We start from the raw sequence: 27,837 nt of genomic DNA, 5'->3' as shown, positions 1-27,837 counted from the left end.
ATAATTTTAATTTCTTTCTCTTGGCTTATTGGATTGGCCAGAATGTTCAGTGCAATGTTGAAGAGAAGTGGACAGAGCAGTCACCCTTATCTTGCTCCTAATATTGAAGAGAACTCTTCAGTATCTCACCACTAAGTATATATTGACTGCAAAACTGTACACGTGCTTTATCAGCTTAAAGAACATCTTTGATCCTTAGTTTTTTAAGGGTTCTTATAAGTAGACACTGAATTTTAAAAATGCTTTTTTGGGGGACAGCTATTGAAATAATCATGTCACTTTTTCCCTTTGAACAGTTTACTGGAGGAAATATACAATTGAATTATTGAAATGTTAAACAAATTTCACCACCTGAAATAAAACCAACTTGGTCATGTACCCAATTTTACACATTGTTGGATGTGGTTTGATGATATTTCATCAAGAATTTTACCTCTAGATCTACGAGATTGGCTCTAGAGTCTACGAGTTTAATTTGTTGTCAAAATAATTCCAGCTTCATAAAATGAGGTGAGGGGATTTCCTCTTTATTACTTAAAATAGCAATCTGTATTACATTGAAATCGACTTATCCTTGAAGGTTTCATAGCAGGTAGTGGTACATTTCTCTAGGCCGAGAGTTGTATTTGTCGATTTTTCGCTACTGTCTTTATATCTTCTTTTTTTCTTTTTTTTTAGGTTTTCTACTTCTTGATTCAATATTGATAATTTTTTTTCTAGAAGTCTATCCATTTCATTGAAGTTTAAAAACCTGTGGAGGAGGAGTTGTTCATAATGTTACTTCTCATCTTTCTGAGTCTGAAGCTTCTGTCCCTTTATTAATTCATAATCAAGTTTATATCTTCACTTGTTTTTCTTGGTCAGATTTTCATGAGTTCACCTAAAGTTTATAAACTTGAACCTTTATGGATTTTCTGTATTTTATCATTCACATCTGTTTCATCGTTGCTGTTTTTTTCCTTCTACTTTATGTTTTTTTTAATAACTTTTTAGAATGGATTCTCATTAATTTTCAGTTTTAAAACACAAACAAGCTATTTTCAATGATAAACTTCCTTTCAATAATGTTCTGAATGCAAGGTACGTGTTGTGGTATGTGATTCTCCTGTCACCGCTCTGTTCTAACGATTTCTAATTTCCATTATAATTTCCTCCTCGAACCATAGGTTAGATTTTCAAACATTTCCAATTTTTCAAGGTTTTTTTTTATAGTTTCTAACTTAATCACATTGGGGTCTGAGAATGCGGGTAATATTTTAGGAAAATCTAGTTTTAAGAAATTTTTGAGACCAACTTCATGGACAACACGTTGGGTCTATTGTCCTTGAAAAGAATGCCTTACCTCAAACTTTCAAATAACATTGCTCGGGTTTTCGCTGTCATGTATACATCAGTTCTGGGACAGAGTCTGCCGTGCCCCTGGAAAAGACAGTTGATTTGAGAAGTTCTGAGCTGGGTCTTTGCGATACTAAAACTTTGTTCTTGACGGTGTGCTCACAAAGGGAGGGGTGGTCTCTCTTATGAAGGGTTGATGTTGACCTTCTCTTTACCTTTCTGATTTGAGATCCTCAATGAAAATGGCCAACCACACAGAGGTGAGAGAATTTGTTTTCCAAGGTTTCTCCAACTTCCATGAGCATCAACTCACACTCTTCATTGTGTTTCTGATCGTGTACATCCTAACTCTGGCTGGCAATATCATCATTGTGACTGTGATCCGTATCGATCACCACCTCCACACCCCCATGTACTTCTTTCTAAGTGTTCTTTCCATGTCGGAGACTTTCTATTCCCTGGTCATTATCCCACGCATGCTTTCTGGCCTTGTAGGTCTGAGCCAATCCATCTCCTTGGTGGGCTGTGGGACTCAGCTCTTTTTCTTCCTTGGTTTTGCCATCAACAACTGCTTCTTGCTAGCAGTAATGGGGTTTGATCGCTACGTGGCCATCTGCAACCCTCTTCGTTACTCAGTCATCATGAACTGGAGGGTCTGTACCATCCTGGCATCCTCGGTCTGTGCCTCAGGGTTCTTGCTCTCTCTGATTCAGGCCGTGGCCATTTTCAGACTGTCTTTTTGCAACTCACTGATTGAGCATTTCTTCTGTGATGTTCCACCTGTGTTGGACCTAGCCTGTGCTGCTCCAATCCTTAACGATATCCTGACCTTAATTATCACCCTGTTGGCCCTCACAGTCCCTTCCACCTTCATCTTCATCACCTACATCCTCATCATCGCCACCATCCTCAAGATCGCCTCCGCTGAGGGCCGGAAGAAGGCCTTCGCCACCTGCGCCTCCCACCTCACAGTGGTCATTGTCCACTATGGCTGTGCCTCCATTGCCCACTTCAAGCCCAGGTCTGAGGACAACAGGGATCAGGATCTGTTAATCTCAGTGACCTACACAGTAATAACACCTTTACTGAACCCTGTGGTGTACAGTCTGAGAAACAAAGAAGTCCAGGATGCTCTGAGGAGGTTGATGGGTAGGAAATCCCTTCCCTAAGATGAAATCTCCACCCTATACATAGGCATGCATGTTTTCCAGATGGAAGCTTATAGGTAAAGCTATAGAGTCAGGGTTTCCAGTGACTGGTGAAATCTCCTACATCACAGCCAGGGCCAAAGCAGAAGTGACTTGAAGCTGAGGGCCAGCTTCTAATAACTGATTCTCACTTCCTCAACCTCTTTGTTAACACAATAAAAACATAAATTACCCTGCAGACACCTACTGGCTCTATTCCAGGAGATAATTACAGGGTCAGAGTGTGACCTAGTGCTCATCTCAAGCTTAAATTTAAAGTGTCCGGTCCACTTTGCTGAAGTACAAACCACATTAAAGTCATACATGACTGAATCTTCTTTTAACATAAGGTGAATGTTTGAACAAGTGGTTACTAGAAACAATATTGTGCCAAAAACTAATCACATTGGTTTTAATAAGGTTAAGCAGAGCAAAAATGAGATATCTTTTAGGAAATGGGTTTGGGATGAGCTAAGAACTTTCTAGAGAGAAGATTTTCTAGGAACCCTTTGCGAGTTTCTTGTTCATGCGAGTTTCACATGTGGGGTGCCAAAGGAAAAGGAACTGGGGTGGAGGAGAAAGGAAGTACAGAGGACTCCAAGCCACACGCAACAGCCATGCAGCTCTGGCCACGTGAACAGAGCGCACAGACCTGGTCTGATCCTTTGCTTCTTCAAGCTGAACATAAGCCACACAACAGAGTCCTAGTGGGGCTGAAAGCAGTGGCTCTCCCTGAACAGGATGACCAGTGGGCTCAGAAGAGGAGCAGACAGATGGCTCGGGGAGCAGATTGCCAAAAAGAAACCTGTGAAATTGACTAACAAAAGAAGAAAAATTAGAGGCAGATCCAAATGGGCGCTTCCAGTGAGGGGAGAGCTGGAGAAGGCAGAAGGACAAGGGGACAGCTGGTGGGGCAAGAATTCAGATCGGGTCCTTTGGATGGGCTCTTCTCCTGCCCTTCCTAAGTGAAGTCACAAAGGCAAGGAAAGAGAATTCAGTGAAAATATGAAAAAGCACCAACAAAATTCCTTTCTGATGAATTAGAAGAAACTCCTTTCTGATGAATGAATGATGAAAAGCTAAAAAAGTCAACAGTAGAGAATTTTTTGACATGAAAATTTTCATGAGGTTAAAGCAACTGAGTTAGAAATAGAATAATAAAAGACTGTTTCCTGTTCCTCGCCTCAAAAATATAAGAATGAATCAGGATGAACTTTGGACTCAATTTGTGGGACAAAATAGGTGTAGAATAACATGATGATTATTAGCAGTTGTGCTGGCTGAGCAAATCAAAGTTCCTGTGCTGCACTGTTTGTAAAAAGGTAGACAATCAGCGTGTGAGTGCACAGCATTCTCGCTGCGGAACACTTCTGAAATGTAGAAATATCAAAATGTGTAAAGTGATTATGCATTTTATAGGCTAAGTATGCAGATACATAAAAACCAATCTTTTAGAAGGTTCTGCAGTTTAATTCATGTTGTCATTCTGAGCTCCCAACCTGATGGACAGCGGAAGTTACCTGGTTCTTTCCATGCAAACTTGGGCAATTCAGTGAAAAGTCATTTGATGAGAAATCATCATTAAATTCAAGGTCCCGCTCCTCTCCTATATTCACCATTCTACTTGGGGTGAATCAATTAAGTTCTCGTCAAGTCTTCTAGGGAAGCCTGGGGGCCTCAGTGGGCTAAGCACCTGCCTTTGGCTCAGATCATGATCCCAGAATCCTGGGATGGAGTCCCACATCGGGCTCCTTCCTCAGTGGGGAGCCTGCTTCTCCCTCTGCCGCTGCTTCCCCTGCTCTCTCTGTGCTCTCTCGCTCGTTCCCTCTGGCAAACAGATGAATAAAATCATTAAAAAAAAAAGTCTTCTAGTCTTATTGGCATAGAGGAGAAGTAACCTCCCTGGTCTACAGTAGGTTCCAGCTACCCCATGATGGATTCTATGGAGAAATATGACACCCAGAGGCCATCTTGAGTGGCATCTACCAGAAGGACACTGGTGGCATAATGTTCTTTAGCCAATGTGGTCCTGGGACCTCATCTTCCTTATGACTTTCCTAGGGCCACTGGCCCACCCTCAGCCACTTCTTGAAGGCATCTAGACATTTAGTTTTGCCCCTGATGGTGTGATGAATAGGACTCTGTGGGGAGTCACCATGCCACCCACCCAGATTCATCACTCACTCACGTCTCCTCCACCAGGATTCCAGCTTTTTCTAAGAGTCTGCTTCTCTGTGAAGTGAGAACATACCCTTTCTGCTTCGATGGGATGCCTCACCTTTCTGCCCCCACAGCAGGGCTTGGCTGGTGGGTGCAAGACTTGCCCTTGCCTAATAGCCAGCTAACGCTAATGTTGTGGGCTCCACCAAGCTGGATGCCTTCCTTTTGTTTTGACAGAAAAACCTGAATAATTCCTAACTCTACAATTTGCATCATACATTTCACATATAAAGTATTTCAGTCCTTAAGCTTCTGATATTCAAAATTATTGGTAAGCTAAAAGAGACTTTCCTCTCTGGAAAAGTTTGCTAACGTTAAGAACCATTCCCGCTTTTAAGATAAATGTTTTGGTTATGAGTTTTAAAAAATCTTTTTGAAATTCAATGGACTTTTTTTCTGGGTTCTTTTAGGTTTACCCTGGGGCAAAGGAAAGTCCTGTGAAAGAATGAGAAATGTGGATTGTGAAAACAATGTAGAATTTTTATCCTGTTGCATTTGTATATTTATTCTATGTATCAAAACATTAATTATCATGAATTTTTTTTAATGTTTTATTTGCTAGAGCTAGTTATCTGCCATTATTCTTTAGAATTTGGGGGGTGTTTTGCTTGTTTCAATGTTTCACATAAGTTTTAGAAGCAGCTTGTTCAAATCACAACTTCCCCTTCCCCCACCCCCCCAAAAAAACGCACACAGCATTCTCATCGCTGTTGAACACATATAAGCAGACCACACTCTGGTACCATTTTACTAGACTCCTACTGCCTTTTTAATTTACAGAAAACTGATGTCTTAATGATCTTGAATCTCCGTATTCAAAAACAGAGTGTTATTTTCCATCGTCTCCAGTCAGCTTTTGAATCAGGAAATTTTACATTTTCCTGTAACCGTTTCTAAAAGTTCTATAGTTTTATGTTTTACATTTAAGTGTTCTATTTTGAGTCAGTTTGTGTAAAGTGTGATGTTGAGGTCAAAGTTTTAATTTTTGCTTTCAGATAGCCAATTACTCCAGCCTTGTCTTCTTTAAAGGCGATCATCCTCTGCTGAATTGAATTTGCACATTCATCAAAAGCCCATTGAGCTGATTCCTGGGGATCAATTTGTGGGTGTCTTTCTGGTCCTGTGATCGACGTGTCTACTGCTCAAGTCCTGCACCACCCTGATTAATGCAGCCATACAGCAAGCCTCAATATTGAGTCACGTGAGTCTTCCTACTTTATTCTTCATCAAGATTGTTTTAGTTATTCTAAGTCCTGTATATTTCCACACCAATTTTAGAATAAGCTTATCTATGTTTATAGAAAACCTTGCTGGGATTTCATAGGAATTGCATCAAATTTATAGATCAATTTAAGGAGAACTGACATCTTTACGATGTGGAGTCTTCTAATCCATGAACACAATAGGTCTCTATCCATTTAAATCTTCTTTGATTTCTTTTATCAGCATTTTGTAGTTTTCAGCATGCAAATCTTACACTCTATACCTAAGCATTTCATTTTTCTTTGAGAAATTGTAAATGATATCATGCTTTTCATTCTGGTTTCCACATGTTCAGGGCTGGTTTACAGAAATATGATTTTCATGTATTGATCTTACAAGCTGTGACTTTAAGTCACTAGGAGTTTTTAGGGGAGTATCAGTAGATATCTTCAGTCTTTTTGCATAGACAGTTATGTCCTCTACATAACTAGGATCAGTTTTATTTCTTCCTTTCTGATCTGTATGCCTTTTCTTTCTTTCTCCTGCCATATTGCCCTGACTAGAACATCCCTTACTATGATAAATAAGACTGGTAGGAGCAGACATCCTTGTCTCGTTCCTGATTTTGGGGGGCGTGGGGGGAGTAAAGGGGAAGAAGCATTCAGTCTTTTACCATTAAGGATGATGTTTTCTATGGTTTTTTTGGACATGGTCTATATCAAATCGAGGTAATTTTCCTTTATTCTTAACTTGCAAAAAATGTGTGTCATGAGTGGATTTTATCAAGTGTTTCTGTAGGTCAGTTGATATCATTATATGACCTTCCTTTTTCAGTCTGTTAATATAGTGGATACCATTGCCTGACTTGTGACTGCAGGCCTAGCTTGCTATTACTGAAATAAATCCAGTTGGTCACGATGTGTAATTCCTTCTATACATCGTTGGATTTGGTTTGCTAATATTTTGCTGAAGATTTCTGCATCTAAGTTCATGAGAGATGCTGATCTATAGTTTTATTTGTATAGCCTTTACATGATTTAGGTACCAGGATAATACTGGACTCATAAATCATGGACTCCAAGTGAGCTGATCAGTAGTCTACCCTCCTCTGTTTTCTAGAAGAGTCGCTCATACTTGACACTAATTTTTCCTTCACAGTTTGATAAATTCTCCAGGGAAACCATCTAGACCTGGAGATTTCCTTCTCTTAAGTTTTTAAATAACAAATTCCATTTTTTAAATAGTTATAAGACTACTCAATTTATCCAATGTCATAGGATTTTTCAGATTATCTGGCTGGGGTTTAGTAGTTTGAGGACTTGACCCATATCAAGTTGTTGGGTTTATAAACAAAGTTGGTCATAGAATTTCCATATTATCTTTCTAATAGCTGCAGACTCTAGTGATACCCTCACTCCATTCCTAATAATGGCAAATTGTGTCTTTTGTCAGTCTTTCTAGAGATTTATCAATTTTACTGATTTTTCAAAGAACCAATTTTGTTACACTGATTTTTTTTTCTATTTTCCTATTTTTTATTTCATTGACTTCTGTTCTTTATCATTTCTTTCTGGTTGCTTTGGGACTTTGCAACTCTAATTCCTTGAAGTAGGAACCTTAGACCATCCATTTGAGAGTTTCTTTCCATTCTGATGTAAGCATTTTAGTGCTATAAATTACTCCAACACTGCTGCGTTAGCTGCATCTGCCTAATAAATAGTACAGTGATTTCCATTCTTTCCTGTTCTTTTGAGACTCTGTCTTTGATCCATGGATTTGTTAGGAGCAAGACACTTAACCTTTATGTTTTTAGAAGTTTTCCTATTTTCCTCTCAACTTTTGGTTTGTAACCTAAACATTTTGCCTATTGCACTAGAAGACTCTAGATCCTGATTAAATCTTTTACTTCAGTAGGTGGTTGCCCAGTTTAGGGTTAGCATGCAGGGCCCGGACTACTTTCGTTGCCTGTGGTTCCAAAAACATTTAATTTTCAGAACATTTTCTGTTTTTTGGGTGTGTTTAGCTTCTTTGGTGCTGTTGAAATGGTGCTGCTGGTGTTGCCAGGGGGCTAAAATAGGTCTCTCCAAGCTGGACTGCTGACATGGAGGGGAGCCTCAGCCTGAGGGGTCAGAGGCTTCTCTAGGCAGGTGCTTGTTCAGATCACAGGCCCCTCATATGTGGGGATGGGATCCTTTCTTAATAGTACACCCTATCCCTAAACTTGTATCTCTGAAGGAAGGAGGGAAGTTGGAGGAAGGAGGAAAGTTTTAGGCTCACAGGGTCGAAGAGGCTTCCAGAACTCAGTTTATTGGTGAGATCAAGTCAGGGAGGGCCAGTTTTGGGTCAGGGAGGACCTTCAAGGAGAGAACACACCTTCCAGGGTACTATTACTGAGTCCCTCATCAATCCCCTTGCTAGTGGTGCCAGGCTCATCACCATCTGCTTGATCCAGGATAGGAATGAGACAGATCGATGGTCAGGAAACACTGGGGCCAAGATGACTTTATGTTGGGACGGGGGAGGTTAAGATTTACTGCCACTGTTCTGTTCCTCCAGACCTGAGATCCAAAACAAGCCTCACTTCGTCTCACCATCTCTTAGCGTTATCCTTTGGTCGTCTCTTGGGTTATTTCCAAGGGTTATTGTTGTACTTAAGGGGAGAAATGAATCTATACCATTTTATCTAAATCAGAAATTCATTTTTCTATAAATTTTGTACATTTCTTGTTTATTCTTTGACATACCTTATAGTTTTTCAATTGAAAATCGCTTTTCTTCCATTGTTAATTGGTTTTTATTTCTGTGTAGCTAAGATAATGATAAATCTGAACCCAGACTCCTTATAGAATATTTTTAATGTAATAATTTTTCAGTGAATCCTCTTGGGTTATTTCCCAAGTATTCTATTATATCACCTGTGAAAGATTATAATTCTACCTCTTTACATTTTTTACACCTTTTAATTATTTCTCTTGAGGTAATTATGTTGTTCAGTATACACAGAGTTAAACGATAATGGTTATAGTGATCATTTTGTTTCATTTTATTTAATGGGAGTGTTTCTCATTTCCCCCTATAAAGCCTGATGTTGGAATTTTAGTTGAAATATACATTTTTATGTTAAGGAATTATTCATCTAATCCTATTTAATTGGATTTTTTAAATGAAGAATAGAGGTTACATTTTATCATGGATCCTTCTCAGCATCTAGAGAGAAATGCATATAATTTTTCTCTATTTTATAAGGTTCACTAAATTTATTAATAGATTTAAATTTCAGAACCCTCCTTGTGTTACTGGTATGATACCTAATATATTGCATACTTACCATGTGTCAGGCACTTTTCTAAGGATGTATGCTAATCAACTGATTTTATCCTCAAAACAATCCTATGATGTAGATTCTACTATTATTACCACTTTGTAGGTAGGAATAGTGTTATACCTCCCTTGCAGAAAAGGAAACAGAGGCACCTAGAAGTTAAATAACAAGCCTAAAATCACATAGTTCATAAATGGTGAAGTTTTTAAATTCCAAGAGTTTTGGATTTCCTATTGATCACATGCAATATGACATTACACTTTGCCCCAGTATACTATTATTTTAATCTAGCACTAGGTTCTCCATTTACTTTAGTGAAATTTGCATTTTGTGTCTGCATGTATAGAGCAGTCAGCCCAAGATGGGCTACTTGGGCATGAACACTATTTTGAGTGAAAAGTAATCAAAAACCAGCAGATTCGGGAAAAGCTCTTCACCTCCCCCTCAACTGCATTTCAGTACCAGAAAAAGTACTACTAAGAGAGATTCCTCTTTGCCTAAGAAACTTATCTGAGACCATTCTCTTAAACTGTAATAAAGATAAACTCAAAATGGATAAAAGATGTCAATGTGAGGCAAGAATCCATCAAAATCCTAGAGGAGAACATAGGCAGGAACCTCTTCAACATCAACCACAGCAACTTCTTTCAAGACACGTCTCCAAAGAAAAAGGAAACACAAGTGAAAATGAACTTTCAGGACTTCATCAAGATAAAAAGTTTCTGCACAGCAAGGGAAATAGTCAACACAACAAAGAGGCAACCCCCGGAATGGGAGAAGTTGCCTTCAAATGACACTACAGAAAAAAGACTGATATCCAAGATCTATAAAAACTTTTCAAACTCAACACCCAAAACAGTAATCAAGTCAAAATGGGCAAAGGGCATGAACAGACAATTCTCCAAAGAAAACAGGCAAATGGCTAACAGACACATGAGAAAATGTTCAACATCATTAGCCATCAGGGAAATTCAAATCAAAAGCCCACTGAGATACCACTTTACCCCAGTTAGAATGGCAAAAATTGACAAGGCAAGAAACAACGAATGTTGGAGAGGATGTAGAGAAAGGGAACACTCTTACTCTGTTAGTGGGAGTGCAAGTTAGTACAATGTGGAAAACAGTGTGGTGGTTACTCAAAAAATTAAAAATAGAGCTATCCCATGACCCAGTAATTGCACTATTGGTATTTATCCCAAAGATACAGACGTAGTGAAAAGAAGGGCCATGTTCATCCCAATGTTCATAGCAGCAATGTCCACAATAGCTAAACTGTGGAAAGAGCTGAGATGCCCTTCAAAAGATGAATGGATAAAGAAGATATGGTCCATATATATAACGGCATATTACTCAGCCATCAGAAAGGATGAATACCCAACTTTAACATCTACATGGATGCGACTGGAGGAGATTATGCTAAGTGAAATAAGTCAAGCAGAGAAAGTCAACTATCATATGGTTACACTTACTTGTGGAACATAAGGAATAGCATGGAGGACATTAGAAGAAGGAAGGGAAAAAAGAAGGTGGGTAATTCAGAGAGGGAGACAAACCACGAGAGACTATGGACTCCGACAAACAAACTCAGGGTTTTAGAAGGGAGGGGGTGGGGAATGGGTTAGCCTGGTGATGGATATTAAAAATGGCATGTATTACATGGAGCACTGGGGTTACACACAAACAACAAATTACGGAACACTACATCAAAAACTAATGATGTACTGTATGGTGACTAACATAATTTAAAAAAAAAAAAAAGAAACTTATCTGCATAATAGAACGCCTTCGCTTTTCAAATGTGTACTCCCACCTTCCCACTAATGGTCTTCCTCCCCCTTTGTATCCACAGACACTACCCCTCTCCTGAGCTCGCGTAAGTATCCTGTTGCTGTCTTTGGAGTTCCATGTCTCTGTGGATTCCCCGTCTATTCACCGTTAAACTTGATTTTCTCCTGTTAATCTGTCTCATGTCAATTTGAGTCTTAGCCCAGCTAGAAGAAACTTCAAGGGTGGAATAAACTCTCCCTCCCCAACACGTGTGTGTCCTGTGTACCTGTGATAATCAATCAGCCTTTGTTTCCAATGCTCTTCACTTTATAAAATAATTTGAAGGGTTTCCTCTTTTTCTAGGCTTTGCATCTTTTTAAAGACCATCGTGGTTACTTATTCCTTAAAGTTTTGGTAGAATTACTCTCTGACTTCTCATTATGATTTTCTAGCTTTGAATTATCTGGGGCTGAGACTCTCATTGAGAGAAAAGCTTTGACCATTTCCTCTATGACTTTTTCTAAAGAAAAGGTCACTTTAGATTGATTCTTGTTGTTTTATGCTGATAGCTGTGAAGAATAAGGGGAAGTCTCAGATTTATAATTCTAGCTGTGGTCTTTCCTAGATCCCAACTTGTATAACTAGCTGCCTGCTTTTGACACTTCTATTTGGAGACGTAGTATTGTTCCAGATGAAACACACACACACACACACACACACACACATTACTATACATCCCCCCAACTAGTATGTGGCACCTTCTCTTCCCAGCTGCTCAATCCAAAAGCCAGTGAGCCTGTCTGGAATCCTATCTTTTCCTCCCTCCTCCCCAGCACTGTCAGCAAATTTTATGCAAAAGAAGACAAAGACAACATTCTCCTAGCACCACAGGGTGTTGAGCAAAACAAGGTTGTAAGGAGAAAATCTTCAAGAGTACACACAATCTCCCAAACTCTCATTAACCTGTAGCCTCGGCTGTGCATAAGTGGGCTGGTTATACCTCGGGATGGCACATTTGTATAAAAGGAGAAACAGGGACCCTGTAAGTGATAATCAAACAACAGGAGCTCCCAGGTGGCAACAGGCCTGTTCGAAAGGAGGGCAGCGGCAAGAACTCAGCCGCTGGTGTCGGCCTCTTCTTCCACCAAAGTTTCTTAGAACTGCTGGGTCAGCTCTTTGCCAAGCTACTAAATGAGCCTTTGGGGCCATCTAGACTGGTATCCCCCGACAAGCCTTGTCAGCTCTACCTACAAAACACAATGTGAATTTATCATCCACTTCCTTCCGTCTCTACTGGAACTTCTTTCATCCAGAAACAATCTCTCAGTCTACATTCCCCTTGTTTACTCTTGTACTTTTCCAATTGATTCTCTACATAATAGCAAAGTTATCTTCTAAAAATGAAAACCAGATGACACCCTTCGCCTAATTAAACCATCCAATGGATTTCCACTGCACTCAGAATAAAATCCACTTTCCTCATGGTGGCCTATAAGGCCCTACCTGTCCTTGCCACCCATGCCTTTAGGAAGGACCTCATCTCCTGCTGCTAAGCCCTGCTACTCCAGCATCTATCGACATGGAAGGTTTATTCCCACTTACGATCTTTAGACTTGCCATCCCTTCAGCTGGGCATGCTCTTTCTCCAGATTTTGGTTCATTCTCCGTCATTCACGCCTCCAGGGAAATGAGCAGCAGTCCTCAGGGATTCCTTCCCTGAAACCACTTCATTGACCATAATGTCCACCAATGACATTCTCCATTAGTTGTTCTATGGTTTTTATAGCATGTATCACTATCTGAAACAAAATAATAAGGTTGAAAATGAGGGACAGAAAAATGTCTACCAGGCAAATACTACATAGAAGAAAGCAAAAAGCACTAATAAAAACAAACAAGCTGTGAACAAAGCGCCTGCTGTCAGAGTTCATACTCAAGAACACCGATGATTTTGAAAGTATGTAAATAATATAGGTTATCTTGGTAAGAGATAAGCGTCTGAAAATAGAGCAAAAAAGGGCAAAAGGGTAGTCATTCCTGCCAGCAAGGAACAGCAGATCTTTTAGGGCAGGTGGTCAGGAAAGGCCTTTCTGAAATGGCAAGTGAGCAGAAAAATGAAGTGAAGGAGTGGGTGAGCCATTGGAGAACCCTGAGAATGAGCGCTCCGGGCTGAGATCAGAGCATGGGAAGAGCCTGAGGAAGGTTAACTGTGGCGTGCGCAGAGGAGGCAACTGGCCCCAGAGCAGCTGAGCTCCACCCCCTACTCACACCTGGGAAGGTGGACCATGGAGAAACCCACAGTTACCTTTACCCCACTACCGTGCTAAAATCTCCACCCATGGAGGAGCACAAGCCTCATTAACATAACAAACAGGCATGTCTCCTTAAGGTCTATTTGTGACCTTATGCCCATCTCTGCACATGGTAACAAGGATCCCCTTTTTAAATATTCATCCTGGGGACACCTGGGTAGCTCAGTCAGTTCAGCGTTTGCCTTCTGTTCAGGTCATGATTCTAGCTTACTGGGATTGAGTCCAGCCTTGGGCTCTCTGCTCGGCCAGGGTAGGGGAGATGGGGGAGTGGGGTCTGCCACTCCCTCTCCCTCTACCCTGCCCCCCGGCCTGTGCTCAGTCTCTCTCAAATAAATCTAAATAAATAAATAAATATTCATCCTAACCCTAAATAAAAGGACCCCATTCACCCTTGCTGGGGGGGTAGGGATGATTTTGGAAATTATCCCCCAAGATCCCTTTATCTGCTTCAGACAAAATTTCCTTTGTGTGATAATTCCACTTGGTGTCGTTTCTATGCGTGACCCGCAAGGAGCAAACTCGTGCTAATCAGGTTACAATAGTAGCCTTTTTGCCTGTTAAAACCATGGCGTTCAGTTGCATGGGTGCTCTGCCCAAGGAATATTTGGTTTAACCAAAACCGGCATTACGCCAGATAAGACAGGAGCAAGTAAATTCAAGGTAAAAGCAAGGCAATAATTGACAGCGACAGTCTGTGGAGGCTCGACAGGGTGGGGCGGAAAGTGAGAACAGTGGGAGCAGTAGCCCGAGAGCCTGGGAATGAGGGAAACACATACAGAGACAGAGGATAGGACTTCACAAATTGAGAAATTATTTGGATTAGGGTACCAGTGAGAATGAGCTGGAAAGATAAGCGATCAATCAACAGATTTCTAGAAAATATAATGGAAGTAGCCCATTTCTAAATGAAACAAAACATAGCAAATACATGGGAATATGAAATGTGCAGTTTCTATGGAAAAGATCTTAAAACCCTATGAAACATAAAAATGTTTCTTTTTAAATCTCGCTTTGGATGGAAAGCCTCAGTGTGAAGATTAAAGATGTTTATTCTCCTTAAATTTCTATGAATACAAATAAGAAATCCATAAAAAAAATTGTTAAAAATGTGAGAATAGAGAAATTCCAAAGAGGAACTATGGTTGGGGTTGGGGGGGGGGGGTGTTGCAGATGGTAGTATCATGGAGTACCAGTGTACGGTGTTTTTATTATTCAATGTATGACCTAGGGGTGGAAACGCTTTCCCTCTTCTACGTTCTTTGGCTGGTCTGATAAATGATATAAAATTGATGTAAAACAGGAGAAAATCAAAGTTTAATAGCATATATACCTCCTGTATGCATAGGAGACCCAGAAAAACTAAGTAATTCCCCCAAATAAAGCCATCACCTTAAATACAAGCCAAAGACAAAGGAATATGTTGGGGGTTAAAGGGGAGAATCATGGAAGGTGACCAAGAAAAGCTCAGTAACCCAGGGTAAGGCTGTGACTCAGAACTGGTAAGACCTTCCTTGTTTTCCCTAGGAATGAGGGAGACACCCTTACAAATCGAGATTTCCCTTATAAATGCAAATGTCTCTTGAAAGGATCAATTCTACACAGTTTTCAGAGCTACACCTGTGTGTGCTGTTAAAAATAACCAGCTTAAAATTATCCCCACACCAGAGAAACACATTCTGGGATCGCAAAATCTGCTCCCCCTTCAGTGGCGTTGAGACGATGCCTAGTTATTGGGAATAACAAAAGGAATGTCTGACTTGATCTTAAGAAAGATTTCAAAATTTGTTTCTTACAACCAATTACATTCCAAATGAATCACATATTGAAACATAGAAGGTAGAACTGAAAATATGGGTCCTTTAAAAAAATAATCTTGTAGTGAGGAAGGCCCCGACGCACACATAAATATAATCCTAATAGAATTTCAAGCCCATAAACTCAGTAAAAGTTATAAGTGGAAGAAAGCTATCTGCAGCATGGATGATAGAAGGCATATTTCCCCATTATAGAACTCATTACAAGAAAATGGCAATACAATACAAAAAATGAGCAAGACATGTAAACGGACATTCACAGCAGAGGAAGTACAAGTGACTAATAAGCGTAGGGAAAGATACTCAGCCTCATTCATAATTAAAGAAATAAAAATCCAAAGAAAAAAATAATACACCATTTTTACCTATCAGCTTGCCAAACACTGAAAAAATTGGTCAAAGCCCACAGTTGAAAGAAGTGTGGGTAAGAAAGCATTCTCAGTTATGCCAAACACACACGTACATCCTACTCTGGCTTCTGTCTAGCAACAGTACCTAAGTTCTTAAACTGACCAGGAATTTTACTTTCATGAATGGATCTTATAGATATGCTCCCAGGAGGGCACAACTCTACACAAAGACTGATTCTTTAGCATACTCCTAAAAAATGTTGGAAACCGCAAACAGCTTACTTATCCACTGATTCAAGTTAAGTAAATTATGTTGTATTCTTACTCTACAACACACACGTTGTTCAAATGAATGCATGAATCTTCACATACTGATTTGTCAAGACATCTCCCATGTATTGTTATATGAACACGTTTATAAGAGGACACAGAACACAGTCCATTTGTATTACAAAAATACATGTTCAGGTATATGCATAGAACATTTCTGAATTCTATTAAGTAGGTTAGGTTTTTGACGTAGCAGGGGGTTAGCAATTTAGAAACAACCTTCTCTGTATATTAAAGAAGCAAATGTGCAAATATATTGAGACTATGAACCGGATTTTTAGTGCTGTAGACAGGCCTTATAAATATGGAAAGGAGCAACACCAGAGTAGACTGTGAGATAGTTTGAATTGCAGATACTATTATGAAATTGTGGATTTTAAGATGTAGATATTAATATACAGACACCAAGAGACATACCACTTCCTAGCTTTTTCACTGCAAGAGTCTAAAAATAATCACACAGAAATGGCGGAAAATATCCCTAGGACCCAGATCTTGGTTTCTAAGTATTATCCTCCGCGAAAAGGTACCAGAGTTCCCTGCATCAATGGCTGATTCCAGGGCCAGTGCTGGGGAAGTACAAGACAAACCTGGGACATCTTACTGGGCTGATGTATAAAAAAGTCATCAGTGAATAATGGAAAGGGGTCAAAAGAACAGAACAACCAGACTTAAGGTTTTCCCACTGACTAGTTCTGTGATGATCTGGACATCAAGATAATGTTACAGTATCCACCACTATCTAGCAGTACCTATACCATCTAAATCTGCTTGTACCTAAGTAGGAATCTTCCTTACATAGAATGCCGACTTACGTAATGCAGGAAAGATGGAGCCAGAGACTCATCAGGGAGCCTAAAACTCCAGGGTGAGAGTAGAGAAGAGAGTATTAATCTCAGTAGGTCAACCCCCAAAAGAGAAAATACTAACTTTACAATAGAGAGATCTAGTGGATACCCCTTGAACAAGAGATTATAGTGATTTGGGAAACAAAGACAGAAGGAAAAATTATTAAATTTCCTTACTACTTACAACCTATTGACAAGTCCTTGAAATAGGCAGAGTGATAGTCCCCTGGGGACTTGAATGCCTGGATGTTGACACTTTGCAAAGGGCAAAAGGCAATCTAACCTGACCCCCAGGATGCTGTAAGTCTACTTTAAAACACAGAAATGCAGTAATCTCTTCGATATCAGCCACGGCAACTTCTTTCAAGATATCTCTCCAAAGGCAAAGGAAACAAAAGCGAAAATAAACTTTTGGGACTTCATCAAAATCAAAAGCTTCTGCACAGCAAAGGAAACAGTCAAAAAAACAAAGAGGCAACCCATGGAATGGAAGAAGATATTTGCAAATGCCAGTACAGACAAAAGGTTGATATCCAGGATCTATAATGAACTCCTCAAACTCAACACACACAAAAGAGGCAAACATATCAAAAAATGGGAAGAAGATATGAACAGACACTTCTCCAATGAAGACATACAAATGGCTATCAGACACATGAAAAAATGTTCACCATCACGAGCCCTCGGGGAGATTCAAATTAAAACCACATTGAGATATCACCTGACACCAGTTAGAATGGCCAAAATTAACAAAACAGGAAACAACATGTGTTAGAGAGGATGTGGAGAAAGGGGAACCCTCTTACACTGTTGGTGGGAATGCAAGTTGGTGTAGCCTCTTTGGAGAACAGTGTGGAGATTCCTCAAGAAATTAAAAATAGAGCTTTCCTATGAACCTGCAATTGCACTCCTGGGTATTTACCCCAAAGATACAGATGTAGTGAAAAGAAGGGCCATCTGTACCCCAATGTTTATAGCAGCAATGGCCACGGTCGCCAAACTATGGAAAGAACCAAGATGCCCTTCAACGGACGCATGGATAAGGAAGATGTGGTCCAAATACACTATGGAGTATGATGCCTCCATCAGAAAGGATGAATACCCAACTTTTGTAGCAACATGGACGGGACTGGAAGAGATTATGCTGAGTGAAATAAGTCAAGCAGAGAGAGTCAGTTATCATATGGTTTCACTTACTTGTGGAGCATAACAAATAGCATGGAGGACAAGGGGTGATGGAGAGGAGAAGGGAGTTGGGGTAAATTAGAAGGGGAGGTGAACCATGAGAGACTATGGACTCTGAAAAACAACCTGAGGGGTTTGAAGTGGCGGGGGGTGGGAGGTCGGGGTACCAGGTGGTGGGTATTATAGAGGGCACAGATTGCATGGAGCACTGGGTGTGGTGAAAAAATAATGAATACTGTTTTTCTGAAAATAAATAATCTTTAAAATAAATAAATAAATAAAACACAGAAATGCATTGGGAAACTTCCTTTATCTCCCTTCCCACCCCCCAACACCAAGATACATGTTGGCAATCATTCCCCAAGTATATGACCCACGGATACACATCGGAATGGTCTCATTGAGTAAGGGACATGTGGGCCTCGGTAGGAGAGAGAGGTAGGGGGATTACGGGATCAGGCTCACAGAAATCCTAGAAATGTTGAGGTGTAAGGAAACCAGAAATCAGGGAACTGACCAGACCACCCCGAACTGGGCGTCAGAGGTGGGTCTTTTTATGTCCGTCACATTTTGACCAATGAAGAATGACCAGACCCCAAAGTAGTATTAAGACACTAAAGATGTTATCACCAGTCTGTACTCAAACCAAGACATTATGGGAATGATAAGGTCACAAGCCCCCTAGTCAGTTCTAAAGAAAAGACAGTTGGTGGAGGCCCACGTTGGCCATCTTGTCAGGACCCCTCTCACTCCCAAGGCCTTTCTCTGTATCCTTGCTTCATAAAATGCTATCATTTTACTCACTCTCCTTCTTCTGAGAGATTCATTCTTCGACTCCATGAGACAAGAACCTCGCTCTCTCGCTTCAGGAGGTCACATGACTAATATTGGAACAAACTGAGATCACACGACTCCCAGTAGGATGCATTGGGAATGATACAGCATCCCTTTTGTAACATTCTTGTTAAAAACTCAATCTGAATTTAATCATGAAGGAGATTAAACCAAAGGATAAAGAAAGAAGAGAAGGAATTGAAAAAGACTTGGAGATGAATGTGAGGGAAAAACTAGAATTTCTAGCACTCCTCAGGTCACCCAAACTGAGAGACATTTTACAAACACACTTGGCCTGTCATTTTCTAAAGTATCAAGGTTGAGAAACACAAAGACAACCATGGTACCAGTTCAGGTAAAAATGCACTAAAGAAACAGGGCAACAAAAAACAACAGGTAATCTTGGATGGGACCTTAGGCTGCAAAAAAGCTCAGCTATAAAGGACGTTATTGGGACGACCAGGGTAACTGACAATGAGTTGTGGGTCAGCAATAGTTTTACCGTGTCTGATACTAGCTACTCTACGTATGGGTCTCTATATACACACACTGATTCTCAACAACCGTGCTCTGGTTCTGTAAGAAAATACTCCTCACGGGAAGTACACACGAAACTATGTAAGGCACAGCGAGACAATGGCTTCAGCGTACTCTAAAGTGCTTTGGAAGAAAATGAGAGAACCAGAGGGGGAGAGAGGAGGGAAAACCTGAGGAAGCAAGTGAGACAAAATACAAATAATTGGGCATCCAGACAAAAGATGTTTGAAAAGCCATTTTTGTATTCTTGGGAGTTTTCTCTAGGTCTGAAACTGTATCCTTAAAAAGCGTTTTTAAAAAACATGACAAAATTATTTTCTTTAAAGACATCTATGCAGAAAAGGGTTAGGTCAGGAAAGCCTGCATTGCTGAAACCCTGCCTACTCCCAAGAAGGGCTCATCTTTCAGACTGTCCCTTGGCCAGCTCCTGGGAGAGGAGTTCTGAGCCCCTGAATTATGCTGTTCGATAAAATTTTGTGTTTCAAGGCCTTGAGCCAAATACCTGTCTGATCAGATCATTTATATTAACACTGTGATTTATGCTGAACAAGTGTTTGCTCCAGAGGGCTGGAGCCTGAGGACCCGAGGTCAGTAGCACGGTGTTGTAGGACCATATGACTGACCCCTAACAGAAACCTCGACACCAAGGCTCAGGTGAGAGTTCCTGGGTGACACCACTTTGCACTTACTGCCATGTGCTGGTGCTGGGAAATTCACACATGTCCCATGACTCCACCAGGAAAGGACACTTGGAAGCTGAAGTGGAGTTTCTCCTGGACCGTTCACCCCTGCTCCTTCCCCTTTGTTAGTTCTAATCAGCAACTGACCACCGCAATAAACCATAAACATGACGACAGTAGTTCTTCTGCCTCTGGGGGACGGGGAGTCCTTCCAAAAGAATCATCTAGCTCGACGGTGATCTTGAGGACCTCCCACAAAAGATTATAGACCTTCAAATACATGGGTAGATAGCATATATCACCAATTCATTCCCCTAATGATTTGTATGGAAAAGCAAGGGTCCAACTACTTAATAAGAAGGAGGAGCTGATCTCTCTGAAAACAAAGATATATTATCAAGTTATCATTGTTAAGACAGCGTCATCTTGACACAGGAGGTCAAACAGACCAATGGAGCAGAAGAGAGAGTCCCCAAACTAACCCATTTGTGTGTCTCGTTGTGAGATGTGGCAGGTAGAATCATAGACCACTGGAGAAAGGAGGCTCTTTAAACACAAGTGCCAGGATAAGTGGTTATCCATGTTAAAAAAAAAATGCATTTAGACATCTATATTAAAACATCCACAAAAATCAGTGGATTTCAATATGAACAGTATGTTAATATGCTTAGAAAAAAATAAGATTATTGCAACATGAAGGTAAAACTGCCAGGAAGATACAAAGAGAGCTAACCATAAAAGACAAGAATGATACATTTGACGACATTACGATAATTTTGTTCAATAAAAAGCACCATAAAGAAAATGAAAAAAACAAGCCACCAAATGGTAGCGAATATTCCTGTAGCATACTAAGGACAAGAGGGCAGCACCCAGAGTATTAAAGACCTGTTACAACTGAACAAGAAAAACACAACCCCGTAGAAGGGCGGGGGTGGGGACATGAACAAGTACTCTGTGGAACACAAATATTCATGGCCGATAAACTTTGAAAAGATGGTCACCTCTCTAGGACTCAGGAAACTGAGCAAAACCACAGTTTTACACCCACAAGTATGACAGAAATTAGGAAGTCTGCTAAGGGTGTGCAAAGACCTAGATGAGCTAGAACTCCCCGTACGCTTTGCGTGTCACAGCGTCAACTGCCACAACCACTTCAAAACTCAATTTGGCACAATCTTGTAAAATCGAACATTTTTTTTTCATTTATTTATTTATTTATATCCCTCAAGCTAGTCATTCCCCTAAAAGAGAAATCTCAGGGAACTTTCCCATGTTTGCTCAAGGAATCATGTGCTGAGAGATCTGAAACACGATAATTTAGAAGAACACAAACCTGAAACCACCACCTTCGCCCTCGCCGGGAGGGATGAGAAGCACTGGGACACGTTCCCGCGGTGGACATTCCAAAGCAGGGTAAGTCCGAGACCACAGCTCCCTCTGGATCTCTGAAATATGACCCTAAAGTTTTGAAAAAGCAAATCCTAGAAAACAATATATAGTCTATGATTTTTATAAAGTTCAGAAGGAGATATAAATAAACAACATATTGTTGAAACACGCATACGTCGTAATGGTACGAAATAAGGCAACATCCAACACAAAACCATAAAGTAGGCACTGCTGGGCGTGTGGGGGGGGTGAGGAATGTGTGAGCAGAGCTAGCGAGGAGTGAGGAGCTTCCAGATGTTTATGCTTCACAACTTACATCATTTTAAACATAGGTTAAGCATAAAGTGTGTTAAAAATGATAAATATCTTTAAATAAAGATCATAACGTGCCAAGTCTCCATGTGGTCACAAAAACCATACCACAGTCACGTCACCTGGCGGCTGCCGGATCTCGCCGGCCAAGCCAGATTGTCATTAATCACTAAACGGCTTAGAAGTTTTGTCTGCCTTTGGTGGTCATCACCGGACATCTCAACGTATCTTATACTTGCCAACCCCGATGTCACCCCCAAGCTGCTAATGTTAGATTAGGCAGAGACACAAAATCTCCCTTTGGGGAGGGGTTCATGTTTCCCTTTCGTTTTCCAAGAACCCCTAGAACTTAAGTATTTCAAAGAGAATGATCAGGTTTATGTAGATCCCTAATCGGGGAAGTCTGAAATCAGTCTAATTTTTATTTTCCCTCAACTGATCACGGGAGGTACGGTTCAGCAGCTAACTTGCCGGGGCAGCCTGGGTGTCTTAAAAATGGACACAGCAGCCCCCATTCCATACGCCCCATGAGGAGGTGAAGGCTGCACCTCTGTCTTTGAGACCAGGAAACGCCTTGCTGCGACCAGCACCGCGTGGTGAAGTCTGAGGTGTGGTAACCTTGGGGGGTGGGGGGGACTTGCCCTTGGAATCCAGAGCCCCAGGATGGGAGGGAGCCCAGGTCACCTACAGGGGCCATGTGGAGGCATTTCAGGTGACAGCCCGGCATCATCGGACGGGCATGGGAGCAAGCTTCAGTGACCAGCCACCCAGGAGACAGATCCTGGCTGCCCCAGTCCTGGTGATGCTGCAGACTAGAACGTCCAAGTTTCCGTACAAGCCCCTGCAGTGGTGGCCAAGCGCACCTGCCTGAGGCTGGGCTTTGGTCAAGCCACCACGCGTGCTCCCAGGACTCAGCCTCCCTGGCCCAGACATGGCCGTACCCTGAGAAACCTGCCACCACCAGCTGCTCACCGGAGCCCTAACCATGGTCCTCCTTCCTTTTTGGGTGACTCAGAAACTTAGGATTCGACTGGACTTCCTTTTTCAGCCCTTGAAACGTAAAAGGACATCTTCTCTACTGGGAAATCAGGCCACCAGGTCACCCTGCTCTAATGTGGCCTACTTTGGACCACACTGTCCCAGAAGGAAGTTCTCCCTGGCCTGAGGGTGTGTCGACAGAGGTGTCCTGCTGGTCTCTAGAGCAAGAGGCTTTATATCTGCTTCCCATTTGGGGAGGAAGGGAGGCTGTCTGTGCCGCTAATCGGATTCGCGTCTTCAGGGACAAGCAGGGAGACAACTGGGGTGTTCTCGCTAGAGCAGAGTGAAAACCCAGCAAGGTGACCCCAAAGTGAGGGACGATCCCACCCCACTGGGACCTCAAAGCAGCAAAGGCACACACATGACGACACCGCACGGCTGCAAGCAACAGGGGAGAGGCTGAGATGCTAACTGTTCACGGCGCCAGCTGAATGAGGAACTTTTGAGTCTCCTACGTAACTCTGGTTGGGCCAGTCTCCCCTCTTGGTCTCTGACACGGGTAGGGAGAAGGGCCAACATTAATCACCACGATGATATTTGCTGTAAACTCTTAATTTAAAAGTGACCACAAATTCAGTAGAGAAGTGGGAATGGGGGGCAGGGGAGGAACAGGGATCTTTTTCAGGTTTATCAACATACACATACAGGGGCGCCTGGGTGGCTCAGGGGGTTAAAGCCTCGGCCTTCGGCTCTGGTCGTGATCCCAGGGTCCTGGGATCAAGCCCCGCATCGGGCTCTCTGCTCAGCGGGGAGCCTGCTTCCTCCTCTCTCTCTCTGCCTGCCTCTCTGCCTACTTGTGATCTCTCTGTGTATCAAATGAATAAATAAAATCTTAAAAAAATACACATATAAGCATTTCTGTAGAAATTTTTCTGTAGAAAAATCACCTTGGAAGGGGATCTGTCAGGAGAGGAGACGGATAAGGGTATGCAGGAACATTAGATTAACTAACCTGGAGGCCACAGGCTGGGCGGCTGTAAGGCCTTGTGCCTATATAAAGGAACCCAAGTCTAAGCCCATAAATGCCTCACGATTGTGAAATCAGAATACTGAGGACGGCCAGCCACGCCGAGCTGCGGAGGCTGTAAGCTTCGCCAACTGGTCCTCTCTCGACTTGATTCCTCCTTTCCTCCAGACAGGTCCCCGAGTTCCTGCTGGGGACCGCACTTCTAACCACTGCCCGTCGGCTGCTGCTGGACTTGACTTCTGCTCAAATAAACTTCCCATTTTTAATATGTCTCAGTTCATCTTTGAACAATAGAAAAGAAAAACTCTTGGGAAAGGCAGCATGTGGGGTTGGGACAGGGAAGCCAGCATGGCAAGGGGCTCTGGAAGCCCAACCTGATGTCCCCTGAGGAGGAAACCCCAGCTCAGCTTTGTTGGGACACTGGCAGTGGCCTCCTGGCCTTCCAGAGAGGTCTACTGAACTTTGCTCTCCCATGTCTGAATCCCACAGGACAAAAACTATAGCCAGATTGGACTATTTCAATCCAAGGGGGTATGGGGGGGAACCAGCCTCTAACACTGAGCAGGGTTCTTGACTACAGGGAAAACTGCACAGTTTCCTGGAATCCAAGCAGTGGCTCTTAGTTGAGAGCTCACTTGGGTTTTGTAACCATGGTTTTCCAAGGCCCAGCTGTATAAAAATTGAATATTTATTTAAAAAATGAAACCTGACAAATAAGCCACTGCTGTTTCTACTTGCAGAGAAAGCTCTGGAAGATTCCCAGAGCCCGGGCCCAGGCAACATGGGAAACGCTCCGCACCTGTAACGAGGTCCCCTGGCACGGGCTGTTGGCTTCCTTCTAGCCCTAGGGTGACTCTCAAGGGTGCTCAGGGAAGGGCACCCAGGAACCACGAGAGATGGTCCTCAGAGAGCTTTTCTTGGGTGTTAAAAGCTCCTCCTCCAGCTGGAGAGAAGATCTAGTATTCCAGGAGTCCCCTGTGACTTTCCCTCTAGCTCCGTCCCTGGACTGGCCCGAGGGCAGGTAGAAGGACCGCATTCAGGGATCTTTTCTTCATGACCATGATTTGTGAATACTTGTGACCCATGGGCCACCTCTCTGACCTCTACTTCCATCTCTCTGTCGAGCCACAGATTTGCAGGAAGGAAAGTAAGTGAGATTTCAAAAAAGACCTCAGTGATTTACAAAGGGCCACAGAAGGAATAACACACGTAGATGGGTTTTATGGCTATTATTAAAGTCTTAAACTGAACAGGGTCCTGGCGTCTAGGAAGACTTGTTTCCCGCCTTGGATTTGCCACTTTCAAAGATGCCTTCCTAGCCCTAAGGAATCATGACCCCCCCCCCCCAGGATTAAAGGGTATCTTGACTCATACAGAATGGGGCTCTGCCACTTACCAGCAAGGATTCCTGGTTCACATTCTACAAGCAAGTCATAACCCAGAGACGCTGCTGACAAAGCCTCACGGAGCAGCCTGATGGTCACTTACTTGCGGTGGTGCACACCTTAATGCCAAACCTTGTCAAGAAATGGTCCCTAAAACTGCACAGGAGTTGTTGTTTTTTTGTTTTGGGGTTTTTGTTTTGTTTTGTTTTGTTTTGTTTGTTTGTCTGTTGCAACATTACAGCATTTTCTTCCACACCGTGCTCTGAAGAGCTGAAGCATAACCACCCCCCTCCCTTATACCTTTTTGTAGATTCCCTTTATTAAAACTGGTGTGTTTCCGAAAAGCAGATTAATTTTAAAAGCGCTCAGAAAGCTTACCTTTGCTGTTTACCCACTAGTAAATCATTCTGCAATATGGTGATTTGCTGCACTTCTAACAAAAGGTACTTTTCAGGAGACACCCCTATTATTGAATTTAATTTTTTTTGTAGCAAACCTGTTCCATAATTATATGTTGGCTGGTAATTGGGTAAAGTCTTTTAGAAGAGCTGCACTATGGCGTGTTTTCCAATGAGATGTTAATAGTGTCATGCTTTCTTCTAGGGTTATAATTTCAGTGTTAAAATTCAGCCCGGTTCTGCAGCTGTTTGCTGCTGTCACACACACAAACAGCGGGGAAGAGGACACGGGGTTTAAAAACGCTCCCTCCTCCTCCTCTTGGAAGGAAACCTCCCTGTGGTGCCCCAGCACTCTGCTTCCTAGCGGGCAGCTCGTTTGGCGGTGACCGGCAAGGACTCTCTCCAGCAGGTACTTGTGCCCGGCTCTGCAGCAGACACGCCGGGGTCCCTGTTCTCAAAGACCATCCAGCCCAGCCCTGGTGGGGGCCGCCCCACAGTGCAGTTTTGGTTAGGGGGAGGGACAACAGGCCCAGGGACATTTTTGTCCCCAGGCTATTCCTGAAAGAGTTTCTGCTTCTGAAGACAGGCAGTAATCCTGGTTCCCCCACCGCTCCACTGGGTGGTAAGGACATTAAACAGGTAGGAATGTGATTTGTAATCACAAGTACGTGGTAAGGTGCTGTCAGCACAGGAGAGGCAGCAAGCAGTTGGGCGCTAGCTGCCTGTACAAGGAGGAGTATGCCAGGGGCAGGGAAGGCGGAGGATGGGGATGTTTTAGTGCATCGTGGGCTTGGGTGACTCTGAGAACTGACTGGTGTCTAGCAGAGGCCTGTAGGGTGGAGGTTGGGAGGAACAGGCCTGACAGAGCTGGAGAACTGAAATGGGAGCGCGGTGTGACTACTGGAGGACGCTCCACCCAACCCCTAGCCACTCAGGAATGAGCCGGTTCCTGCAGACCCAAGAGCTGAGCAGATAAACCTGAACTTATCCGATCATTTGTTGAATTCCAATAGCCACGTTTTAAGGTGCAGCGTTGCGCTCCTACGACAACCCTACAATGCCATCATCGCTAGGTTCATACAGAGACAGGGCGGCTGGTCTAAGAGATGTTAATTCCTGACTCAAGACAAGTCAGCACCTGACGGTAGGAGTTTAGAACGTTTGGCTCTAAAAGCCACATTCTTTCTCTTAGCGAGAAAATGTTTCACTCTCTGTTCCCAAAAGGAACAAACATGAATGTGAACACAGAGAAACCAAAACCCGACGCCAAGGAACCACGAGAAGTCGCCCAGTCTCCCTGACAGAAACTACCCATTTAGGTTCCTTACAGGATTTTTTTTTTTTCTTTCTTAGATTCGGCCCATGATTTAATGGAGAGAGAGAACCACAGCTGGGTGGGCGAGTTCACTTTTCAAGGGTTCTCCAGCTTCCGCGAGCACCAGCTCACCCTGTTTGTGGTGTTCCTTGCACTGTACGCTTTAACCCTGACTGGCAATGTCATCATTGTGAGCATCATTAGTGCTGACCGTCACCTCCACACGCCCATGTACTTCTTCCTGAGCATGTTGTCTGCCTCAGAGACTGTGTACACGCTTGTCATTATACCCAAGATGCTCTGTAACCTCCTGGGCCTGAGCCGGCCCATCTCCTTGGCTGGCTGTGCCACCCAGATGTTCTTCTTCATCACCTTGGCCATCAACAACTGCTTCCTGCTCACAGCCATGGGGTATGACCGCTATGTGGCCATCTGCAACCCCTTGAGGTACACGATCCTCATGAACAAGAGGGTGTGCCTCCAGTTGGTGGGGGCGGCCTGCAGCATTGGCCTCATCGTAGCCATGACACAGGTGCTGGCTGTGTTCAGGTTGCCCTTCTGTGCCACAAAGGTCGCCCACTTCTTCTGCGACATCCGACCGGTGATGAAGCTCTCCTGCATCGACACCACGGTCAATGAGATCTTGACGTTGATCATCAGTGTGCTGGTGATCCTGGTTCCCATGGGGCTGGTCTTCATCTCCTACGTCCTCATCATCTCCAGCATCCTCAAGATCGCCTCAGCCGAGGGCCGGAAGAAGGCCTTTGCCACCTGCGCCTCCCACCTCACGGTGGTCATTGTCCACTATGGCTGTGCCTCCATTGCCTACCTCAAGCCCAAGTCCGAGAATACCAGGGATCAGGATCAGCTGATCTCGGTGACGTACACGGTCATCACCCCCCTGCTGAACCCTGTGGTGTACACCCTGAGGAACAAGGAGGTCAAGGATGCTCTGCTCCGGGCCACGGGCAGGAAGCCTTCCTGATGAGACGGGCTTGCTTCAACGAGCATCCCGTAAGATGCTCTGGAGCAGGAAAGCAGAGCAGTGCCCACGGTCCCTAGAGCTAAAACTCTGGAGCCTATGAAGCAGGGGGCGGTTGAGAAGA

The 27,837-nt window shown here is 42.8% G+C and overlaps 2 protein-coding genes across 2 annotated transcripts in view; one reads left to right on the top strand and one right to left on the bottom strand.

The window, feature by feature from the left end:
* LOC132026239 (olfactory receptor 10J3-like) overlaps positions 1-27,837 on the bottom strand; it is a 148,117-nt gene that overhangs the window by 20,862 nt on the left and 99,418 nt on the right.
* Positions 1,572-27,716, top strand: LOC132026306 (uncharacterized). Its single transcript, XM_059414216.1, has 2 exons — positions 1,572-2,499; positions 26,770-27,716. Exons 1-2 carry the CDS (start codon positions 1,572-1,574, stop codon positions 27,714-27,716), a joined length of 1,875 nt encoding a protein of 624 aa, XP_059270199.1.

Source organism: Mustela nigripes, chromosome 10 (assembly GCF_022355385.1).
Source record: "Mustela nigripes isolate SB6536 chromosome 10, MUSNIG.SB6536, whole genome shotgun sequence".
Taxonomy (NCBI): domain Eukaryota; kingdom Metazoa; phylum Chordata; class Mammalia; order Carnivora; family Mustelidae; genus Mustela; species Mustela nigripes.
Note: the sequence above shows the minus strand (reverse complement) of the source record. Positions and strands in the feature narration are given on the sequence as shown.